The sequence below is a fragment of the Dysidea avara genome, chromosome 10, assembly GCF_963678975.1.
Source record: "Dysidea avara chromosome 10, odDysAvar1.4, whole genome shotgun sequence".
NCBI lineage: Eukaryota > Metazoa > Porifera > Demospongiae > Dictyoceratida > Dysideidae > Dysidea > Dysidea avara.
Genome location: NC_089281.1, coordinates 23633404 through 23644326, shown reverse-complemented (window position 1 = coordinate 23644326; position 10923 = coordinate 23633404). Strand labels below are relative to the sequence as shown.

At 38.2% G+C, this 10923-nt stretch overlaps 1 protein-coding gene across 2 annotated transcripts; it reads right to left on the bottom strand.

Moving 5' to 3' along the window:
- Positions 1-169: 169 nt before the first annotated feature.
- LOC136268748 (putative transporter svop-1) lies at positions 170-10129 on the bottom strand. 2 transcript variants are annotated; one of them, XM_066064209.1, is made up of 15 exons: positions 9939-10129; positions 9164-9261; positions 8868-8966; positions 8745-8816; positions 6921-7045; positions 6805-6868; positions 4490-4624; positions 3532-4010; positions 2860-2933; positions 2212-2307; positions 2047-2158; positions 1485-1566; positions 1348-1437; positions 345-458; positions 170-299 (listed from the first exon to the last, which is right to left on the bottom strand). In XM_066064209.1, exons 1-15 carry the CDS (start codon positions 10090-10092, stop codon positions 285-287), a joined length of 1809 nt encoding a protein of 602 aa, XP_065920281.1. In that variant the 5' UTR covers positions 10093-10129; the 3' UTR covers positions 170-284. The 2 variants fall into 2 exon arrangements, with proteins under 2 accessions (XP_065920281.1, XP_065920283.1); XM_066064211.1 differs by lacking the exon at positions 170-299 and having other exon boundaries at positions 355-492.
- Between the last annotated feature and the right edge of the window lie 794 nt (positions 10130-10923).

The window sequence follows — 10923 nt, the reverse complement described above, 5'->3', positions numbered from 1 at the left end:
AGCTATTATGACTGCTTGCCTGTACATTTTACTATATAGCTACTTCAGTGACGTTTCATTTAGCAACGCGCATTATCTTTTAAGTTCACTCTCCAGTGCCTAAAATTTATACCTCGCAAACACAGTGCACTTGTATACAGTTTATTGTCAGTGCAACAACTACACACAATTCGTAAGGGTTTTAGATAAAGTATAAACTACATGCAACTGAATGTAGTTCATTATGAAATTAAAAATTATACAAAATAACTTAAAAAGTCCATTGATACATCAGTTGGTTAATTTTACTCCCCAGTGTCCTACACAATAAAAGTGATGAAGAGTGCACTAACAACAATCACTACCTTCATTGGTCTTCCTCTGGTCTCAATGGGTAGCAATATTGCTGCCAGTGTTGATAATAGTGAGAAGACTACAAACAAGCTGATACTTGCTACAGCATTGTATGCCAGTAGTGTCTGTGGAGGAGGTAGGATTTGTGCCTTTTCATGCCTGAGAGGCATAGATATACATTACATGTAAATTTGTGTGTGTGTGTGGGGGGGTGCGTGTGTGTGTGAGGGAGGGAGGGAGGGTTGAGACTAGGTAAAGTCAACCAGGAATAAAATACTCAGATCTGACCAGGATTGTGCATATGCCATTATAGCATCTTGCTTGATGGTGACCATGGGAAAAGTGTGAATCCTAAAGATACAGTGGAATCTCGATTATCTGAACTGGGGGGAAAGGGTGTTCGTATAATCGAATAGTATGTAAAATCAAACATCCATATATTTACATACATACTCAATTACTCTAATAAAGCATACACTTGTTGACAAAATATCCTAATTGAGCAGTTGATTTGGTGCTCGGATAATAGAGAGTTCGATTAATCGGTGTTCGGATAATCAAGGTTCCACTGTTACAGTATTTGGAAATGAATCATTGCTGGAATGAGTATATTCTTAAGAAAAACAAAACAGACTGTGGGAGTAGTTTTGAATTGAGATACATGACTGCTTTATTAGAGCACTGAGTGTTACATTGGAGTATCTCAATCACCGAGTCTCAGTGCTAAACTAAAAACTTAAAGCTCCTAGGCCAAAGTTTACAAGCATTAACTGATGGTGTGGCTTACTGTTTTTAGCTATTAGCTTTCAACAAGACAGTCTTTGTTTTGCCATTGTATAGCTACCGGTGCTGCAGAAGAACAGAAGATCAAGCTTGCAAAAGGAGATATTCTAATACAGCAGTCATGTAAAATAAAATTTTGGTCAGTGTAAAATCACACAAAAAAATATTAGTATTTTGATTTTTTGCATGAAAATAAAGCATATTGCAGTACATCATACACATTCCAACTACCTGAGCAATATAAGGAGCAATCATTGCACCAACTCTACTAATACTGGCACATAGTGACATGCCAAAACCTCTCACAGCAGTCGGGTACACCTGAGGATAACTTGTAACAACATCTGAATATTGAACACTTCGCTCACCTCAGGAGTGTAAAGATAGACAGCATGGAAAAAAGCGGTTGCAAATCCACGAACACCAAATAAAAATACCGTCAGTATATTTCTGCAAAACGAAAAAATTCAGCAAGTTACACGTCTTTCCAAGACAATTAGTAGTTGCTATAACAGCTATACTGGCATTATTGACAGCTAGGTATTATCTGGTGGCAGGGATAAGAATCAACTGAAAGTTAGTTTGGTTTTAGCTGCAGTTTTACTGTAATATTGTAGCAGCAGAATTAAAATTGCATTTCACACACATTAATTGTTACAACATTATCTAGACTTCCAGAGATTGTGATAATTTATTTTTGCTAACTTTGATGGTACCTTGAAGTTTCTCAAAAGCAGCAATGCTTTCACAGCATTAAAAACCAACACACACATGCACACATACATTGTCATGTCTACACAAAAATTACGTAGAAATCACTGTCCGACTAACTACAAGAACTATTCAGGCTTACAGTTATGCGTAACATATCTGTAAGCCCACATCACTATTTTCCTAGACCATTTAGGGTGGAGAGGCAATGTGACTCACTGGTTCAAACACAGAAACAGTAATCCAAAACTAATAGCAGCAGCTAGAGTTGTTATTGCCATTGCCTTCTTCCTCCCAATAACCAGTAATAATACAATAATCCATATAGTACCTGAAAAATACAGTAGCAGATATGATTGGTTAGAATATAAGGGTAGAGCTGACCAGGAAACTCAGCAGAAGTGGCCACCATAATATGAATATAGTCAGACTTTGTTAGTACTTTACAATCTTGATTGGTGCCGTTGTCATCCTTGAGTCCTGCAAATGGACCAAACAAGCCATTGAATAAGTGCTACCTGAATACAAAGTAATGAAAATTTTTGCCGAATAGCTAAGCTAATGAACCTGCATATCCCCTGAAAAAAGACTGTACTATACATGTTACTTGTGAGCACATCACCATAATTATGCATAACGTGAACACACGATATGTACATGCATGTCACATACACGAAGCCCTTACTATAACACACACGTCACTGGATCAAGATTACATGTATCTCACATGCAAGTTTGTACTAGTCGTGTTTTACTAAATATGTAACATGCAGGTTACATGTACAACATTTTGAGTAGGGAAAATTATTTTATATCGCAACAATGCATAGCTCGATCCTTTTCTATGACCTCAGCAATATGGAAGTTTAACAATCACAATTCCCTTCGATCCTAGCTAACAGTAGAAAGAGTATATATGAACGTACATACACAATTGGACTTACCACCTTTGCTGTTCAGTTCACGCAACCAAAAGTGAATATATTCACGCGTGCAAAAACATCACTTGTATGCATGAAATGTTCTACTTACCGCAGTGTTCATCATTTTGGAACAATGATGTACCCAATAGGGTACCTCCATAGTAGGTAGCATTAGCTACAAACCTAGTGCAAGCACACAAAGTTTGCTCAACTGATTCTTATGATATAATATGAAGCGACTCAATTCACACATACGTACCATATATGGTAAATTTTGACAGAGAAAAGTTTTACTGTACATTCAAAACATTATACAAAGCTACTTATGCATTGTTTAGGCTAATGCCAAAATATTGGCAAACTTTAACTCTATCATAAATTTACATGGTATATATGGTATGTATGTGAAGCAATAAGAGATTGTATAGTTGCTTGCAGGTAGCCACAGATGCATGCATTACCTTCCTTTGCAATTGCAGGCATTTAATGGTTCCTCGCTTTCCTCATATTAAGAGTTTACTGTTTCCTGGACTCTTCCAGTAAGATGAACAGTTAGGTGGACATGGACGAACACTTAATGGAGAGATGGTGCAGCAGCAGCAAAGAAGGTGCAGGGACAAAGATAAACGTGGGCAAAGATGGAACATTTAAGTATAAGACCACATCTTCGAAAAAAATTCCTGTAGTAAATTTGTTGGGTTATAAAAATAGACAACATTCGGTGGGTGGTGGATGTGTAAGCAGCGTGGATGTGTACATCTATGAATGCATCAACACTTACCACATATACCACAACAATAGTGTAGTTTTCCACCATCCATTTCTGAACAGCAGCTCCATCCAGTGGTAATACTGATGAAGTTTATTTTTGATAGTTATTTTAACACGTGGCCACAAGTGTGGCTGTCTGTGTTGTACATGTTCATTCAACAGTAGTTCACTGTCAGAATCATTATCTGATGATACAGCTGCAGTGAGGTCTGTTGTCTCAACAGTTTTTGTATTTGGCAACATTCCATTTATAGCTCCGTTACTATTATTAGTTTCTATGTCATCTTCTACTATCGTTGTTGTGGATTCGACTATTTCATTTGGAGTAGCTTGGGTCATTTCTTTTAACAGTTGTTCCTTCTCCTCTGTAGTAACCAGCCTCCCAGAGGGTAAGGACTTACAGTTTAGTTTGGCCATCAATGCTAGCACTTTCTTTGCCTCGTCTTCCTTGCCACGAAAAACCAAGTACCGAGGGGACTCTGGTGCAAGCTACATATGTATACAAAAACCAATCTTAAAGGAGTGAATTAAACCCACATCCTTGTGTAGAGATATGTACTAAAGCTTATATGTAATAAGATTTAATAGGTACAGTAGTCATGTGCGTTCTAATGGTGTGTGTGTGTGTGTGTGTGTGTGTGTGTGCGTGCGTGCATGGAATGTGTGTTCTATTTTGCAGAAATGATGCTAACTCAAACCATTTCCTAGTCCATTGTCTCATATATAAACAATGTGCAGCTCTGACAGGTCATAAACTACAGGTTCTGGTGTACATGGTAGCAAATACTCTGTCTATTGCTCATATTACTCTTGTTCATATACAGTAAACATTTGTAGGAAGTCCCTATCCTGATGTTCACAAAAAAAATATCACTCATACAATTTTTCAACAGCATGTTTTGCAGCCACCTAGCTGTATGTGTTGTACGTGTATCATGTATTAATAATGTTTACAGCCAACCACTTACTGGGAACAACATCATAACTACCAGGAAAGGAAGAGCAGAGATACCTAACAACCACCTCCACGGTTGATGATCAATACTAGTCATCACCACTAGTGCCAGTATTGCCTCCAATATTGATCCTATAGCCCAAGCAATCTGGAGAATAAACAGATATCATGTACACATGTGAATATACCAGCTAGTACATTTGTATGCTCAGCTATCTGAACATATTGAGTGACTGCTGCATTAACAACTTGATTACAGTGAATGTAAACATACATAAAGGTGTGGTACGTGTGCAAATAATATTAGACCAGAACTACATAGGTGTTCTGTTGTAGTAACAAAACTTTGTACAACAAGAGAACTTGCTTTATATAGACAAACCATATCAACTACAAGTCAGTATGCATTTATCTGACTACTTGCATACAGTATAATTTGTTGTTAAACCAGACGAGCACCCCAGCCGGCCTTTGGCCGGCTGTGGGCGTATGCCTGGTTTACTGAAATTGTTTTCCGAAAAGTGTGTGTGTGTGTGTGTGTGTGTGTGTGTGTGTGTGTGTGTGTGTGTGTGTGTGTGTGTGTGTGTGTGTGTGTGTGTGTGTGTGTGTGTGTGTATGCTTGTATATTTGTGTATCTTCCGTACCCACGAGAGCAAAACTTTGTTCGCTAAAAGCAGCCTTTATGTGAGAAATAAAGGCCATATAGAGCTTGCATTAAACTTCCGTGCAGGTAAGCTATGGTTTAAGGTGGTTAATACATGCTGGTTTGAAATACAGATGAAGTGAGCTTATAAGGATGCGGTGAAGGCCTTTCCCAATGGACTCTACAGACGTCAAATAGCCAAAAAAACAACACGGCTGGCCTCTTAGGCTATTGGGTATAACGAATTCCTTCGAGTTGAACAGAGAGCGTACCTGTACATATGCGAATGAAACTGAAGAGCAGCTTTGAGGCTTTGCCTGGAGAATTTGTGTAAGAAAATGCTATAGATAAACTATAAAACAGTTAAGAAGATACTTCTGTGCATTATTAGTGGGTTACAGTGGTTTGTTCGAGGTATGCCTCCTTAGTAACATAATTTCAGAATTACAAAATATTTCATGAATTACAAAATACAAATTACTGTGATGAGATTTGATTTTGTATGTAGCAACAAACCAAAATAACTATATTAGTTTAGCACACTATTAGTTAAGTTTGTTTGCTGCATGGCGACTGGTAAGTAGTACAACATCAACTTTTTTATATTTTATCATCATGGAATAACAAAGGTCAACTGTATTGTGTTTACAAGTATGAGGAAAAATTAAGAATTTAAGTTGGATTAGGGATCATAGAAATAAAAAGTAGTGAAACATCATTACCTGAAGATATACTAGTGGATATTAAATCCCTACTTTGGTCTATACCCATGATTGAATTTGGGATTATGTAAAGTATATCTTAAGGTGTATGCGACCTCCCTTTTTCACTACTTTTTTATTTCTATCGAACTTAAATTTCTTAATTTTTCCTGATACTTGTTTGTTTCCTTTTTTCATAACATTATTATGATTGGTCACTGGTGAACACACACATACCACAATAGAACTGAAAGAATGGCACTAAGAGTTCATAACAGAAATTCCAGTAAGGGTTGTTGTTCTTGCCTGAACATGCACCCCAAATACCAATTACTGAAATAGCGCAGTGGCCATTATGCTTTTCCTTTTTTAGCTGTTACACAGAGTTACAAACGAAGAAACACTACAGGAGAAGGACCTCTGCAATCAATCAGTCACAAAGGAGAAGACAGATGATTCCAGGGAAGCCATCATGCAGTGCTACTGCAAATCGACACCTTGCACTGTTAACATAGATAAATGGGACACAAAGGAGGACACAGGTAAGTCCACGAAGCACGTATTGTACACACTGTGGTATGCCAAAAGGTACCAGTCAGGCTGAAGCAATGTTGAACAGTGAAAATCAAGCCTGTCGCCTTAGCCGTTATCGAGTTTTGCTTGTCAGTCAGTCAGGTAGTTGGTCAGTAGAAAATTCCACTAAATAAAAAAATTAAAATTCTGTAGCAACTTTTTGGAAGTGTTTCAGGTTATACTGAAGACACTTTCGGGCTTGGTTATACCTATCCAATATTGCCAAGATGCCATGAAGGTATTGTGAGGCTGGTTTAGGGTTATATTTTGGCCAGAAAATCCCAAACTGCCATGACCCCTAATATACATACAGTTTTTAGATACTGTAAATAAGGGACACACATACGTACACACATGCACGCACGTACGTACGCACGCACGCATGCACACACTAATGACCTATGTACATACCTGCAACAAACACAAAATAGCAGCTCTGGTCCGGGCAGGTAGAAACTCAGAACAATATGCTGGTCTGTAACAGTAAACAAACACACCACTATCATAAACCTCTTATAATTACTGACCCTAGAAATCCACCACCAACTGAAAATCCTACACCTCCTCTAAGAAACAACATGACATAATAGTTGGGAGAGAAGGTGCTCGATATTCCAAAGGTGAATGCACAAATCACTACACCTAGCAGACTCTGTAAGGAAAACATAAAGTTACACATGGTAACAGTGATCACGCAAACAAGGGGTACTAGTGCACGACAAACAAGTGTGTATTACACAGGTACCAAGAAAATGTGATTTTCACATACCTACAAAACAGAACCAGTTTTACAGTGGTAACTCCCCTGTGAAAGACACCTTCATGCTACAGTAGCTTTGAGTTAAATTGGTTTGGCAATTGCCAAGACACACATTCAAAGTTCTGTTTTATTTTGTTAAAGCATGTAGAAAAATCATAATTCGTGCAAACTTTTCAAAGTTGGATGGTTAAAAGTTGGAGGTTTACATACCTCGTTCTAGATCTGCTGTTCAACTTTAGACATAGAATACAAATGAAAAGCAAGCACTGAACCTGGTATGTAGGGGCTTCCATACACAAACACAAAAATAAACTTTATAAACCAGCCAAGCTGTGAAAAAGGAGTGCTTCCTTCAAAAATACTAGCAAGCCAAGAGGTAATATACTACTTCTAGTGTGAGCATTCAAAGGCAATACTTGGGGTTTAACTTGCATATTTCCCGGGCAATATCATAGGAACACGGTTTGCTCATCACTTTGATTCCCAACCAGTTCAAAGACACGATACGCTTTGAGTCATTATATTGAGTGACACAGAGTGCTTAATAGTGGGTTCGGGTTTACAGGTTATGCTAGGCTTAGTTAGTGTAGTTACTAGTTTCAACTAGTTGATACACTGAAACCTCTCTAATCCGACACCTCTGCAGTCCAGAATACCTCTATAACCTGACATTGCATTGTATACCAAAGAGACTTTTTCTATGTAATACTACCTCGACATCCTTGCTAATCCGACACAATTTTCTTATCCCAATGAGCGTCAGATTATAGAGGTTTTACTGTAATTACTAAACAACAAAAGATTAAAATAATTGTTTGGGAAATGTATGGATGCATATTTTTACCCACCACATGTCAGCCATCGAGCAGACCATGGAACAACACAAAGAGGGCATCTAGATTAAATAGGTGAGTAACTTGTAGTCCTAAGCCCTTAACTTAATATATTAATTTATTTTCTGCCTCAATAGCCAAGTTAGTAGGTTTAATGTAATACAAAATGGTTACAATTGCAATTTTTCTAACATTGTGTGTAATGACATATGTTCTGAAGGCTATAAGTCCACACTACTAAAACCACTATCATTTATCAGATACTGATGTGTAAAAGAAACAGGGTGAGTACCGTATGCAAGGAAATTTTGACGTCAAAAAAAGTTGATAAATTTGACGAATCGGTTTAATTCATCAAATTTAAATTCATGAAATGTTTATAGGCGTCCTTAAAAGTACAGGTTTTGCCTAGAATTTCTTGATTTTCGTCAACATTTTATTCGTCAAATCTGCTGAAGTCTGAATTCGTCAAAATTTTCTTACATCAAAATTTCCTTGCGTACGGTACTCTGTAGCTCTTTGACCTATCAGGGAGTGTGCCTAGAGTGATATATATATATCACTCATACCATGACTGCGTTGGGTTTTGCTGATATATACACTCTTAGCCAACAGTCCTGCAGCCCTCATTCTTCGGGTGTAAATATCAGCAAAATCACTTACAGCCATGGTATAAATATTACGTAAGCAATTAACACATACATATGTACATATACATGTGTATACAAACACACACACATTTTATACTGTGTACATACTCGTTTCCTGCCAAACTTGTCAGCTATAGCCCCCCATACTGGACTGCCTACCAGGTATCCAAAAAACACCATCTAAGATACATATCATACTTAAACACAAGAACATGATCATCTTCACTTCACCATGGTAATGGTGGCTTCCTCTGCATAGTCTAAATCCCACTCGCACTTCAGTGCAGCTGATAGGATAGCCAATATCATCACTTCAAATGGCTCTACCACCTACATAAAAGTACAGTCCATACAAACCTACCCTGCTCAAAACATTTACAAACTACATGCACGTTTAGACACATGCATGCTGTGATCATGTTTCAGTGCCATATACACTGCCAAATATCAAGGCTAACAAGCATTCTTTAGAACACTTCACAGACATACAAACATAACAAACACACAGCCAGTCCACAAGTACTTACCCAGATAGATCCTGCAAACATGCACAACAGAACCTGGAATAATCCAAACCCCATCTTATCTACTGCTTCGTCTACTGTGAACACATCAGGTAGGTCAGCTATAGCAGTATAACACACAGTATAAAGCAATAGTTATCATCTCGTGTACATAGGTCCCAAGGTGATACTTTATGACCTCATTACTCCTCATTGTTGAGGTCTGATTTTTGGTCCCATAAAGGAGGTCTCAGCATACAAACTGGCACTATTAGGAGTCATATATAGACATAGTTGATGTACAACAGATGACTGTGCTGTATACATAATATCAACAGATAACAGAAACAAGGGTAGTCACCTCCATACCACCAATTGATGCACTTGTGACCGGGATAAAGATTTAATGAAGTGATCAAGGGGTATTTTTTGCAGTGAATCAAGCGATCAAGACGTCTGCAAAAGTGGCGATCAAGCACCTTTGGAAAGCTAACTTTGAGCAACCCGAGAATTTACTAAGCCTTTACGGTTGACGATCAAGAATCAAGGCTCTTGGAAAGATGAAATCAAGTAATCAAGGCAATATTTTGGCGATCAAACTTTTTGATCCCGGTCGCGAGCGCATCAATTGGCGGTATGGAAGTGACTACCCCTTGAGAAAAGAATTTGCTTTCTACACTAAACGTCATCCATGTAAGATATAGTGATAAAATGGATATGTTGCTTATTTCATGCTAGCAGCAGGTACATGCAGGCAGTGATGCAGTACATTAACCTACAAACTACTAGCCTACAATACCTGGTTTGGGTGATTGAGATTCGAGTTCCATGTCACGATCTTCCTCATGTTCCACGTGATCGCCGTGATGTTCCATGCCATCCTCGCCAGTTAACGGTCGAAAGTTATTCAGCACCACCCCACCAGACTTGAACCACCGCACTACATTAGACATGGTCCTTTAGTCCACTGTTTCGATATACGCGCATCTAATTACAATTATTATTATTATAAAAATTGCAGGCGCTGTTCCATCGTCGTGACGTCACTTGACCATTTTTTCCGAGGAAAATTCTTTTCTTAAAAGGTTACATACGCAATCACATTGAAAACTGAGTCTCTGCTTGGATCAGGTCAACTGGAGCACATATTGGCACAGGGTCTTTGTCTCGGCCTTTGTACATATCCACGACGTACTATGGTAAGCCACAGGTCATCTCTAGTGGCTCTTTATAAACTGATATGGTGGGTGCTGAAATTACTTCAGCTGGTCATGGAATACAGCAAATGAAGTTCGATGTAAATAAGTGTGTATTTATCAGGTGTTCCCAGTCACCTAACCCAGTTCAACGTAATTGCCATTTAGATATCCACATTCTAGATGTAAGGGAAGAACATTCCTATTTGGGTATCCTACTATATAAATTTTTATCCTAGCTGATCAAATCACGTTACAAAAACAGCAATCAAAGTATCTCAAGTAGCTAGTAACTTTCTAAGAGTAATTACATGTTCTTCTGTTAAGGCTTCTGCCAACCTCACCATAGTTTGTCCCATCAAGGAGTAGCTATGCAGCATCAGTTTGGGATCCATATCAACAAACTGACATCCAAGCCATAGAAAAAGTCCAATGTAGAGCTGCCCGGTGGGTCTGATTATGACAGAGTAGTGTAGCTATCAAACGCGTTAGAAAGTAGAAACCTTAAACTGGCCCATCCTTGAATCAAAACATAAGATTAGTAAACTGCAAACTTTTTATAAGGGAATCCACTACTTATCTGGCCTA

What these genes read in the sequence shown, in the direction of transcription:
- LOC136268748 (XM_066064209.1), bottom strand. Translation starts at nt 10,092, where the DNA reads ATGTCTAATGTAGTGCGGTGGTTCAAGTCTGGTGGGGTGGTGCTGAAT. An exon ending in AGGAAGCCACCATTACCATG is followed by an intron (nt 8,817 to 8,867) that starts GTGAAGTGAAGA and finishes TATGTATCTTAG; the next exon opens with ATGGTGTTTTTTGGATACCT. An exon ending in CTGTTTCTGTGTTTGAACCA is followed by an intron (nt 1,567 to 2,046) that starts GTGAGTCACATT and finishes TTCGTTTTGCAG; the next exon opens with AAATATACTGACGGTATTTT.